The sequence below is a fragment of the Fonsecaea multimorphosa genome (genome assembly GCF_000836435.1).
Source record: "Fonsecaea multimorphosa CBS 102226 unplaced genomic scaffold supercont1.1, whole genome shotgun sequence".
Taxonomy (NCBI): domain Eukaryota; kingdom Fungi; phylum Ascomycota; class Eurotiomycetes; order Chaetothyriales; family Herpotrichiellaceae; genus Fonsecaea; species Fonsecaea multimorphosa.
Genome location: NW_015971635.1, coordinates 22163 through 33791, shown reverse-complemented (window position 1 = coordinate 33791; position 11629 = coordinate 22163). Strand labels below are relative to the sequence as shown.

Sequence of the window (11629 nt, the reverse complement as noted above, 5' to 3'; positions counted from 1 at the left end):
TGTGTCAGCCAAGCTCTCTCCCTTGTCACAGCTGGTGGCCTACACGAGCTTCCAGCCCAAGTGTTTCGCTGTCAGATGCCGCCCAGACCAGGACGCCCTTCGCTTCAAACAGCATGGAGCCCCCTGATTCTGCATCATGGCGAGAGCAGGAGGAGATGGGGTCCAGAAGTCCAGAACTCTCTGCCTAGCAAGGCCCGTTGGTGCCGTTGTTGAGCCTCCCCCCGGCCGTGCGAGTGAAATGACTCTTACTACTGCTTGCTGCTGGGCTGGACTGGGCCGGCCGGTCATTTTCCCATATTCCTCTATCAATGCCTCAGCTGTAAGTCGCAACGGGTGGTGAGAAGCTGACTTTGTACACGTTACCGTGGCCCAAGAAAGTCACAGTAGTTAGTTGGCTTCAACGTTTCTTTTCTGGTTGACCCCATTCTTCAATGGATCTCTCCGTCCTCTACCATTTGGCATGGTTATGTCTGTGCGCATTACTTTCCCAGCCCGGCGCGGCGCAAACGAGCAACCCCAAACCGCAATCGATTTTCACACTCACGGCGTTCCAAGAGCAGCAAATCTGCGTGCAGTCGTGCTTCACGTACGGCTACGGGTGCACGACAGACCTGGTGGGCTCGGCGATCGGGTGCTCGATCGACTCGTGCGCTTTCGGCACGTCGACGGGCTTCGGGGCCCTGGACAGCTGCTACTGCCGCGGCGACCTGCAGTTCGCGGCCGAGAGCTACCTGACGAGCTGCATCCAGGAGTCGTGCACCGTGGGCGACACGTCGCTGAACATCGCCGCCGCCGTGTCCATCTACGGCGGCTACTGCACGTCGCTGGGGTACACGGCTCTGCCGGCGGACAATGTCGCCGAGACCACGGCGTCAGACAGCAACCCGACGTCGACGGGCTCGAACAACAACAACAACGGCGCTGCATCGTCCACGGTGGACATTTTCGCCACTAGCCCTACAAGCAACAGCGGCTCCGGCTCCTCCTCTTCAGGCTCCACCTCGGGCTCCTCGCCATCTTCCTCCTCCTCCTCAAACACGACGACATATATCGTTCTCGGCGTGATGGGCGGCTTCGCCCTGATCCTCCTCACGCTCGCCGGTGTATGGTTCCGGAAATACCGCAGGCTGAGGCGCACACAGGCCCAGCAGGCGCAGTTCCGCTACGGCGCGCCCCCGCCACCGCTCCCCTACGGCTACAACAACGGTGTCATGGGCGGCGGTGCCGGCTCACAGGTGTCCAGCCACCCCTTGTACAACAGACAGGACGATATATATCCGGACGACTCGGTCTCGACCATCCACGTGGCGCCCGCGTATCCGCACCCAATGGAGCCGAGTTTGGTTTCGACGCAGATGCGTTGATAGAGACCCCCCAAAAAAAAGCACCCAAAGAAAAGGAAAGGACCCGATGTGGGTCGGCAGTATGAGGAAATGACGAAGACGAGATCTGTTCTGTTCTTCTTTTTGGTCTTTGGGATTATTGGTTTAGGACTTGGGGGGCCTTACAAAGCCGCTTTTTGATATGCGAGAGGACTCTATATGATGGGGCGCTGGTATGTAAGGAAGAGGCTTGTGGGCAGAAGAAGGTGCAGAAATGTGGTGGGATCGTGTAGGTGGTGTTGGCTGACACTGCCTTTGCAGCTGTTGGCATTCATTTGACATACTGCGTACATGCTACTGATCATGAGTACAAAGATTCCGGCGAGTAAATGGAAGAAACAATGAAAAGAAGGAGCTTTCCGCGATGCATGCCCCAGCACCCTCACGGCCGCCGCCCTCCACGGGACAAAGCCTGGCTATATTCCCTTGCCATGACCTCGTACACAGCCATATCCATATCTTCAAAGCTCTGGAGTTCGCTCAGGGAGACCGAGATGTCTTCCAGTGCCCGATCGCGTCTCGAAGCCAGCTCATCGCCCTGCAGCATGCCCATTTCGGCCATCAAGCAGGCCTCCCTGGCGTGCACACAGGACATGTAGAAGCGCATCTGCGTGACGCGCTGGTCATTGTGCGACCGAATCGCGTGCTCCATGGCGTACGTGCCGTGCTTCTCGGCCTCGCGCACGTACGCCATGCGCTCCGTCTCGGTGAACGCCAGCAGATGGCTGAGTCTCAGGGACGTCGACATCAGCTTCTGGTAGATGCGGGCAAACTCCTTGGCCTTGGGGAGCGGGTGCTGCGAGTTCATGCCCCGGAGAGCGCGGGTGAAGTCTTCTTGCGCACTGAGCAGATCCTCCTTGTTGACTGTGCTGGGGGATTTTCGTCGGTTGGCGTCGCCTCTCCCAACGAGTTCGGCTGTAATCTGGTCAGTCTCTACTCGACAAGGGTGGGGAAGGGTGATGACAGACAGATTTCACTCGTGGTGCCCAACATCTGGGGACGCTCTCGGTCTCGCTGCTCGCTCTTCTCCCGCAGTTCCTGCAGCTGTGTCTGCTCTAGACAAAAGGCGCGATCGGGCTCATCTAAGGGGGGGTAAAGAAAAAAAAGATCAACTCCACTGCCCGCAAATGTCTCCGAAACGGGCCACGCACGTACATCTTTTCTGTCTCAGATTCTGCACGCACGCCCTCACCTTGCGCTTCACGCCGTGACCGTCCAGGTAGAGTCGGGTGCCGGCGTCGATGACGGCCTCTTGCTTGTACTCGGCCAGGCGGACGCTGTGCAGGCCTTCCTCGACGTTGAACCGGAAATAGCGGGTGTCCAGATGCTCCCTCCACCTGCCGGTGAACTCGTTGTCCGTCTTCTTGGTCTCGGTGGCGACCTTCTCGATGCTGTGGGCCACGGACCTCAACGAGCTGTTCTTGATCGTGGTGAAGTCGGCGTGGCCCGTGCCGACCGATATGAAGCATTTGACGAGCGGCTGGACTCGGCCGGTCTCTTCGCACCAGATGTCCGCCGCCTCCTCCTCCACCTGGTTGACCGGGTTGTTGGCGCCGATGGCGCCGTCGACGTAGCTGCACGCCCCGATCTGGACGGGGTCGAAGAAGGACGGCGCCGCCGACGTGGCAAGCGCCGCCTCCCAGATCCGCGGGTTGTCTTCCTCCTGCCTTCCTTGCACGTTGTAGCTCTTCAGCCGTCTGATGTGATTACCTTCCTGGGATTTGGCACAGACGAAGCTGATAATCAAACCAATCTTTAGTATTTTGAGACTGGGGAAGTTTCGGACTTGGAAAAAAAAGAAACCCATATACAACTGGGGATATACTCACACTTTGCACTTTCCAGCCGCTTCCGGATTTGCTTCGTCCAAGAGCAGGTCGTCTTCCTTGAACCCTTTGCTCTTGAGAACTTCCTTGATGGCCGTCTCGAGCGTCCGGGACGAGAACCTGGCCTTGACGTTGCCCGTGACGGACACGAAAAAAGCACTCCTCTTGTTCTTGAACACCTTCTTCATCATCACCTTGTACTCCTTGATACATTCGTCCACGTCCATCTCCAGCCGACCCAACATTATGGCAATGATTCTGTGACCACCCGAGTTAGTTCTGCTGGATGGGGAGGGGTTTCCCAAAGGCCTCATGGGATCTCGGTGAACCCAAACTCTTACCCTCCGGTGCTGGTACCTCCTATCAGATCGAAAATTTCGTAAGGCTTCACTCTTTTGAGTCCAACCGCCTGTCGCTCAAAGTTCAGCCTCGTCATGAGGCCTTTGAGGATGTACAGGCTCGACAGCCCTCTGACCCCGCCGCCATCGAGGGACAGGAGGCAGAGACCGGTCGAATCGAGGTCCCTGGCCTCCTCGACGTTGCCGGCGACCTCGGGGGCTGCGTAAGATGCTCTCGCCATGGGATATAGAGATGATGAGAACACGAAATCTGCATAAGCAACTGGCAATGAGGCTTTTGGGACTGTACCTCGTACTCGTTGTAGCAATGGATTTCGGTGACAGTCTTTTCTTGGTAACGGCTGCCAAGTCATACCCTGCAAGTAGGTAGGCGAGTCTCGCTCAGGGGCTCGTGTACAAGGTACCTCGTATCCAGGAAGCGCCTCGATCTAGCCTTGACCGCAATGAGGCTGACATGTCGTGGACCAATCACATGGGCCCAAGAGCCTGAGCCAAGGACGACGAAACTCAGCTTTGAGTCTTTGACCCCCTGAGCATTAGTTACACAAGACAATCTCGCTAACAGCACGCAAGGGGTGGGTTTTGTTCCCTTGCGCCTTGTACTCGTATCTTAGGCATGCATCTTGATTCTTCCCCCAAACGCCACGGTAAGTCCCGATGCCACTGCAAAAGGTCTAGAAGCATCGTAAGAGAAACTGGGTCCCAGTAATAATGTGTACCCCCCGTCAGAAGAAAATCCCTCGTCAAACTCTTTTCTAAAGCCCCTTCGTATCACCATTGACCAGCTTGGCTTTGGTGGTCCTGGTATCCCAGGCCTTCCTGACTTCCCATTCGGCGTCGTAACCATAGCACCATCGCTGCGTGGTGGGATCGCTCCACTGGTTCGGGCTGGACACGAACTGTTTCCCCTCGACTTCGGGCCGCATTGCCTCGTCTCGAGCCTTCTGCAGCGGACCATCGGCAAAGTGCCACAGTTTGCCGTTGATCAGACTGGCTTCCTGCATTTGGCTCGTGCGTTGGATGCGGACGGCTTCCCACACCTGCAGAGCCTCCGGTAGTTCCTTGGTACTGCCGACCAGGTCAATTGCCTCGGCCAGTGCTGCAGCGTCTTCGACGGCCATGGCGGCCCCTTCAGACATATAGGGGACCATGGCATGCGCAGCGTCTCCCATGATGGCGAGCTTGTTGGAAGGCGCAACCCAGCGACTGAGCGCCGACCCGCTGACGAGTGGCCACTTGAGGGTGGACCGGATCATGCTGATGATCTTGGTCAGTCGCGGGTCCCATCCGTCAAAGTGAGCTTGCATGTCGGACAAGATCTTGTCGGCGCTTTGCTGGTTCCAGGCAGCCGGGTCTGTGCGGTCGGGATGCGACAGGACCATGTTGAAGGATTTACCTCCAGCAATCGTGTAGGTCATGACGTGCCTCATATCTCCAATCCACAAATTCAAACCTGGCTTTGCCAACAGCTCAACAAGCTCCGGGTGCACTTTCATCTCCTCCACATCCACCGTCGCTCGATAAGCCGCGAATCCGGTTCTCAAGGGCGGCTGGTCCTTGCCACCCAGCACTTTAGTTCGTCCAATCGACTTCACGCCGTCTGAGCAGATGACGAGGTCCGCCGTGAACGACTCCCCATGTTCTGTGGTTATTGAGGGCGCATCTTCGTCATAGTCGATGACCTTGGAGTTGATTCGCACCTCGACGCCAAGTTGCAAGGCCAATTGATACAGGGCGTCGTGGAAGTGTGCACGGTGCACGACATAGTATGGAGCATCAAAGTTGTCCTGAAACTCGGGGACCAGCTTAGTGAGTCCAATGACGGTGCCGTTCTCCCATCGCCGGAACTTGATGTCCTCTGGCTCCACGATCCTGGACGCCAGAAATGGTTGCAGACCCCATTTAAGAAGCAACCGGCTTGAATTGGACGGGATCTGGATGCCAGCACCGACCTAGAGCAATCGTTCAGCCTCGAAAGACAGAAAAATGTCATTCAGGGATGCAATCATACCTCGCCAAGCTCCGGAGCCTGTTCAAAGACAGTGACCTTATGACCCTTTCTAGCAAGACTGATGGCAGCGGCCAACCCACCGAGTCCGGCACCAACGATGATGGTGTTCAGCCGAACTCGGGAAAATTCTTCCGGGTTAAGCAAGTTGGAAGTCCTCATAGCCTTCTGCCGCTTCTGCTCTTCCTTTTGCAGCTTGGCGAGAAAGTCAAGACTTCCTGTGGGATAAGAAGCCACCTGTCCAAAGTGTGAGGGCCCGTACCCCTAATTCTTCACTGAGAAGGGACATGAATAGTTTACTCACGTCTGGGATTTTGATGAACTCTTCCTTCACTGGTGTAACCCCGTTGACTGGCTTGGTCTCGCCATTGACCATTACACCGGAAAGTATCTCGACCATTTTGAAATGATTTGGGTGTGGTTGGCGTGAGTAGTAAATAACGGGGAGAATGGACTTGTCTTTGTTGATTTGATCCCCCGGGGCGCCAGTCGAGGTGCTTTAGTTAACGGAAGGACAGATGATCCAAAGACACTTTGGGACTTTGTACAAATCGCGTCCCACCCTGAGAGTTGTGCCGAGCTGGTCGGCTTCGAGTGAGACAGCGCCTGAGCCACTACCGATATTAGCCCACCGTGATCGTACCGCAACAGGCGGGAAGCTTAAGTCAACATCCGTCTTCTTTGATCTTCATGGATGGTTAAGGCCGATGGGAGGCCAGAGCGAGGCAGGTGGCGGAGGAGATTCCGTCCGGGTGTGTATCGGGAAGCGGCAGCCCTGGTGGCTCATTGTACGAAGCCTCTCCACCATCTCCACCACATCCATCAACTCCTCCTCGAGGTCCTCAACCATGTCCGGTCGGTGAATGACTGACGCGCGGTGATTCGGTCCCGGCCATTTTTTGATGCTTACCCGTTATTAAGAAGTTGGTTAGCCTGTTATAATATCTTATGAACGACAAACGTCGCCAGTAAGTTTCATCATCCAAAAAGCATTGCCAGTAAACTCCAGTCTACTTCGTCCAGCCGTCACCCACAGAAGAGACATATATACATCGACATACATACCTCTACGACCCCCTCTCCTAAAACTAAAATGGCCACCACAACTGAAACCGTGACGGGAGCTCTTCCTCCCATTTGGGGACAGAAGGCAGACCCGGCCGAAGAGTTGGTCGAGAATGCTCTCAAGGTCAACACCAAGCCACTCTGGACGCAGATGGCGCGGTTGAACCCTCCAGAGCCCAACCCCAAGTGTGTGCCGTTCATTTGGCGATACGACGAGGTCAGGCCGAGTCTCCTCAGGGCCGGAGAGATAGTCACGGAGCAGCAAGCTGAGAGACGGGTGCTGATGTTGGTAAATCCCGCCAGAGGTATGGCCTTTTGTCCTGCTGAAGCATGTGTTATTGAGGGGAAAGAAAGAGCAAAACAATGAAATGTTTGTGCTGACTTCATCCCGCTCCTCACAGATGCCCCTTACACCACAGATACACTGTACGCGGGTCTGCAGCTAGTAATGCCCAATGAAACTGCCCGCGCGCATCGACACACGGCGTTCGCCATGCGCTTCATCATCGAGGGCCAGGGCGGCTTTACCGCGGTGCACGGCAAACGCATCACCATGCAGCGCGGCGACGTCATCCTCACGCCGACCTGGAACTGGCACGACCACGGTAAGGACGGGTCGGGCCCCATGATCTGGCTCGACGGGCTGGATCTGCCAAACTTCATCCACTTCCCTGTGCATTTCGTCGAGCATTTCAACCAGCCGAGATACCCGGCCGAGGATGTGGACTCGAACACGAGCCCGATTGTGTATCCGTGGACGGCGATGCAGAAGAAGCTCGACGAGAAGAAGGGCGACTGGGCCGAGGAGGATTATTTGAAGGGGGACGGCAGACCAGGTAAGGAAAGAGTCCATGTTCCTCTCCCCCCTTTTGAAATCCCCAGCCACACGCAGAAGACCACCCCAGCAAACTAACATCGTTGACAACAGTCTCCAAAATCCTCGGCGGCTCCGCCGAACGTCTAAATGCCGGCTGCACATCACCCGCCGTGAGAGAGACCGCGTCGTCCGTCTACCACGTGGTGCAGGGCCAGGGATCCAGCGACATCAACGGGCAAAAGTTCCACTGGAAGCAGGGTGACACGTTCTGCGTGCCCTCCTGGAACAAGTACCAGCACACCGCTGCTGAAGGGTCAGAGCCAGTGTACCTCTACAGGTTCCACGATAAGCCCATGTTGAAGTCACTTGGCTTTTATCGTGTCGAAGGGGTCGACGTTGAGAGCTTGGTGTCTGACTAAATGAGCGGCTCCTTTTTGGACAGGTAGACGGGATGCGCTCATCGTGTACTGCACTTAGGAAACCTGGAATATATACATCTAGTCGATTTCTAGTCACGAGACGGTATCATTAAGAGCTTTGCTGGAGGCAGGTCCTTGTTTTTGGCTCAAAAGTATCGGATAAAGTCCACTATCGGCCTTGCGTCGCTCCTGGCAGAAAATAGAATGTGGGATCCAGAGGAGCTGCTGGTGAGAACGCCCGCTGTTGATACTTGCATAAACATGTAACATCCATCAAATAAAGTATGCAGCGAGCCACGCGAGTGTCTTCCTGTAATGCAAAACTCCACCAACACCAATGCTAACTTATCAATAAGGCAAAATGAGTTCCAATGTCATGTCGCAAGTCAAATATCACATAGTTCTTCTTGTCTCCGCTTCACTTCTTCCTCCCTGCAAGACTCATAAGCCTCTTCCGTCGTTCCTCTTTCTCTCGCTTCAATTGGTTTTCCAAAGCCAGTTCTCGGGCATCTTCTTCCCTCGCAGCCCGAAGGGCTTTCTGCTCCTCTTCGTACACATCGAACGCTCCAGCTTCCATATCAGATGAACCCTCAGACCCATAATCTTCCTCGTCCTCTCCATACCCGCCCATGTCATCCGAAACGTCTTCTTCGTCGGTGCCGAGGTATTCATCATATCTGGCACGCTTGGGCGGAGGTTTGGTCCGACCAGAAGTAGTACCCATGGTGCCTTTGTAGGAGGACGAAGGAGGGGCATGTAATGGCGGTCGGGGGGCTTTAGGTACTTTGGGCTGATCCGTCTTCTTTGCGGGGCTAGCGCTTCGAGACTTATCCTGCCGTTTACCACCATTTGCCAGACGGCCGCCACTGGATTTCTCCTTTGCACCCTTTGCCTTTTCCTCTTCTTGACGTCTCCTCTCAGCCAACCTCGATGGCTTTTCTCGATTCGTTGCCTGGTGCTTGATCAAGCCAACTTGGCTTTGTTGAGCTTTCTCCACCTGCGCTTGTTTGGCTCGAGCTATCAACTCTGCGTAGGAACCCTTCGCTGGACCTTTGGCTGACGCGGTGGTAGGGGTGGACGGCGCAGAGCCAGGTTTCGCTGAAGTCACCTGAGCATCAAGTCTCGGTCTGGGCGTAGGAAGAGTTTTCCCTTCGCTTCCATTGGTAGGTTTGGGAGCGTTAAGGGGAGGTGCGGCAGGACGCTTTGGAGCAATAGTGCTGGTCAAGCCAGGTATAGGATTCGGTTTGATGAGCTTCTCAGGCGGTTTTGCAGAGCTATCGTCGGCCTTCCGCTTTATGCCATTCAGAGGCGAGGGGGCCGCCGGCAATCCGGGCCGGGAACCAGGCTTGCTGACGTCGAGGTTCGGTCGGTGCGCATTTGCACTGAGTGGTCTTGCTGGCGGCTTTGGTGGTGCTGGAGATTTGTCGCTACCAATTGAGTTCACGATATCGCTGAAGAGGCTCATGATGAAAGTGCAGAGCGGAGAGTTAGAGGAATGTGAAGGTGGTCAAGTCAGAAGATTTGAGACCTGGATTTCATGCATGTTTCTCGTGTTCGCCCGCTGCCGGCCGGCGCAATCACTGTGCAAAGTGGTCCAGACAGGTGAAAGAAGGTAATACCAGATACAAGCTCGCAAGATGGTGCAGTCGATGAGTGACAAGGAGGAGGGGAGAGGAAGAAAGGAAGAAGTGGTAATAAATAGGTGAAGCCGTCCAGAGTCCCCGCCTCCAAGTGGCCACTTCCCAGTTGCTGTTTCTTTGATGCATCGCCGAGACCACGCCGCACGCGACTGGTCCGCACCCGGTGCCCGGCTAACCTTCCCAATATATTTTTCCTCTTGAATTTCGCCAGTCGCACAACCCACCAGGCAATAGACGATTTCCCTGCGACTTTCTACGAACCGAACATCTACCAGGACTCGAAGTGCCAGTCTCCGCTCAATTCAGCGGTTAAATCGATTGTCTCTCCTGTTCGCCAACCCTCCATCCGCCGTAAGTTGACTCTTGTCTCCAAGCCCGCCGAGGACTAACATTTTGCGTGAAGAAATAAATTCAAAATGAAGCACCTTGCAGCATACCTCCTTCTTGGCCTCGCCGGCAACACCGACCCCTCTGAGGACGACATCAAGGGTGTTCTCTCTTCCGTCGGGATTGATGCCGATGAGGACCGTCTTTCCAAGTTGATCGAAGAGTTGAAGGGCAAGGACATCAATGAGGTAACACCGGATTGTTTCTACAGGAAGCTGCAGAGGATACTGACAGTGCTTTAGTTAATCGCCGAGGGTTCAACGAAACTTGCGTCTGTCCCAACTGGCGGCTCTGGTGGTGGCGGTGCTGCTCCTGCTGCCGGTGGTGCTGCGGCTGGCGGTGCTGCTGCTGCCGAGGAAGAGAAGCCTGCCGAGAAGGAAGAGGAGAAGGAAGAGTCCGACGAGGATATGGGCTTTGGTCTGTTCGACTAAGCGACAAATGCAAGCGAGAACATGGGAATTGACTACGCTCAATCTACTGTCGAATTACGAGGAATACGTGGTCGGAGGAGGATGACTATGGCGCTTGCGGACAGCGTTTTCGTTGTCGTACCATCTCTGGACGCACGACCTATCTGCCCGAGGCCCAGTCAGTCAATGCCACACCGGCGAGCAATGCGAAAATGGGACATCGCTACCTCGCACCCTTCACATGGTTCCCGACTAGGTGTAGAAGGAGGCAACGTTCAATAATCAATCCAATCGACCCGTCATCATTCGAGTGTCCACATAATTTCCTGCAACTCCTGTCAAAGCATTATGTCCTTTGTAAATGTGATAGTGCCGTAGACCTTGTAAAAGCCTGAGCGCATGCCACAAATTGATGCCAAGAATTCAGGTCACGTGGTGCACATTGCCCTAAATTTTTGCGGGACCCTTCCCAACTTCGCACCCGGGACTCTTGGCTGCAATCGACTCTGTAATATCATTGCCAACTGCAACAAACTCCTCTTCGCTTTTCGACAATCCGATCGAAAAGTGAACGCGCAGCCTTTCGACCGCAATCATGGCTGACACCGAATACGTACGTCTCCTCGTCGTTCTGTGAATGATCCACTTGGAAGATGTTGAGATGGTTGTCTAATTGATCTAATTGTACAGAATGCCGAGGAGGCCGCCGAGCTCAAGAAGAAGAGAACGTTCCGAAAGTTTTCCTACAGAGGCATTGATCTCGACCAGTACGTTTTCCCTTTCGCGGACATACATGAACACATCAATTCCGCCATCATTCAAGGTGTTTCAAGACAAGAGAACGAACGAGAAAGGCTAACCGGACATAAAAATTTCTCGCTTGACACAGACTGCTCGACATCCCTTCCAACGAGCTCCTCACAATCCTCCATGCCCGCGCCCGTCGTCGATTCAACCGCGGCCTCAAGCGCCGCCCGATGGGCCTGATCAAGAAACTGCGCAAGGCCAAGCAGAACGCCAAACCCAACGAGAAGCCCGACCTGGTCAAGACGCATCTGCGGGACATGATCATCGTGCCCGAGATGATCGGCAGCGTCATCGGCATCTACAGCGGCAAGGAGTTCAACCAGGTCGAAATCAAGCCCGAGATGGTCGGCCACTACCTGGGCGAGTTCTCCATCAGTTACAAGCCCGTCAAGCACGGTAGACCCGGTATCGGTGCTACGCACTCGTCGCGGTTCATCCCGTTGAAGTAGGCGACGAACGCTTGGGAGAGGGAGAGGGAGAATTCTATGGAGATGGAGATGTTTTCAGAC

The 11629-nt window shown here is 55.0% G+C and overlaps 7 protein-coding genes across 7 annotated transcripts; 4 read left to right on the top strand and 3 right to left on the bottom strand.

Annotated features, from left to right (window-relative positions):
• Positions 1-136: 136 nt before the first annotated feature.
• On the top strand, positions 137-1364 carry Z520_00016 (uncharacterized protein; the record flags this gene model as incomplete). Its single annotated transcript, XM_016770537.1, has 2 exons — positions 137-319; positions 492-1364. 2 exons carry the CDS (start codon positions 137-139, stop codon positions 1362-1364), a joined length of 1056 nt encoding a protein of 351 aa, XP_016637447.1.
• Positions 1365-1764: 400 nt separating this feature from the next.
• On the bottom strand, positions 1765-3788 carry Z520_00015 (uncharacterized protein; the record flags this gene model as incomplete). The annotated part of the gene is made up of 5 exons (XM_016770536.1): positions 1765-2297; positions 2351-2464; positions 2538-3118; positions 3212-3466; positions 3550-3788. 5 exons carry the CDS (start codon positions 3786-3788, stop codon positions 1765-1767), a joined length of 1722 nt encoding a protein of 573 aa, XP_016637446.1.
• Positions 3789-4322: 534 nt separating this feature from the next.
• Positions 4323-5975, bottom strand: Z520_00014 (uncharacterized protein; the record flags this gene model as incomplete). Its single annotated transcript, XM_016770535.1, has 3 exons — positions 4323-5519; positions 5579-5812; positions 5880-5975. 3 exons carry the CDS (start codon positions 5973-5975, stop codon positions 4323-4325), a joined length of 1527 nt encoding a protein of 508 aa, XP_016637445.1.
• A 693-nt stretch (positions 5976-6668) lies between these two features.
• Z520_00013 (uncharacterized protein) lies at positions 6669-7876 on the top strand (the record flags this gene model as incomplete). Its single annotated transcript, XM_016770534.1, has 3 exons — positions 6669-6945; positions 7042-7476; positions 7569-7876. The coding sequence occupies 3 exons, from the start codon at positions 6669-6671 to the stop codon at positions 7874-7876; spliced, it is 1020 nt and encodes a 339-aa protein (XP_016637444.1).
• Positions 7877-8294: 418 nt separating this feature from the next.
• Z520_00012 (uncharacterized protein) lies at positions 8295-9341 on the bottom strand (the record flags this gene model as incomplete). Its single annotated transcript, XM_016770533.1, has 1 exon — positions 8295-9341. The coding sequence occupies one exon, from the start codon at positions 9339-9341 to the stop codon at positions 8295-8297; it is 1047 nt and encodes a 348-aa protein (XP_016637443.1).
• Positions 9342-9932: 591 nt separating this feature from the next.
• On the top strand, positions 9933-10334 carry Z520_00011 (60S acidic ribosomal protein P2; the record flags this gene model as incomplete). Its single annotated transcript, XM_016770532.1, has 2 exons — positions 9933-10091; positions 10146-10334. 2 exons carry the CDS (start codon positions 9933-9935, stop codon positions 10332-10334), a joined length of 348 nt encoding a protein of 115 aa, XP_016637442.1.
• Positions 10335-10908: 574 nt separating this feature from the next.
• On the top strand, positions 10909-11569 carry Z520_00010 (40S ribosomal protein S15; the record flags this gene model as incomplete). Its single annotated transcript, XM_016770531.1, has 3 exons — positions 10909-10926; positions 11004-11080; positions 11203-11569. The coding sequence occupies 3 exons, from the start codon at positions 10909-10911 to the stop codon at positions 11567-11569; spliced, it is 462 nt and encodes a 153-aa protein (XP_016637441.1).
• Between the last annotated feature and the right edge of the window lie 60 nt (positions 11570-11629).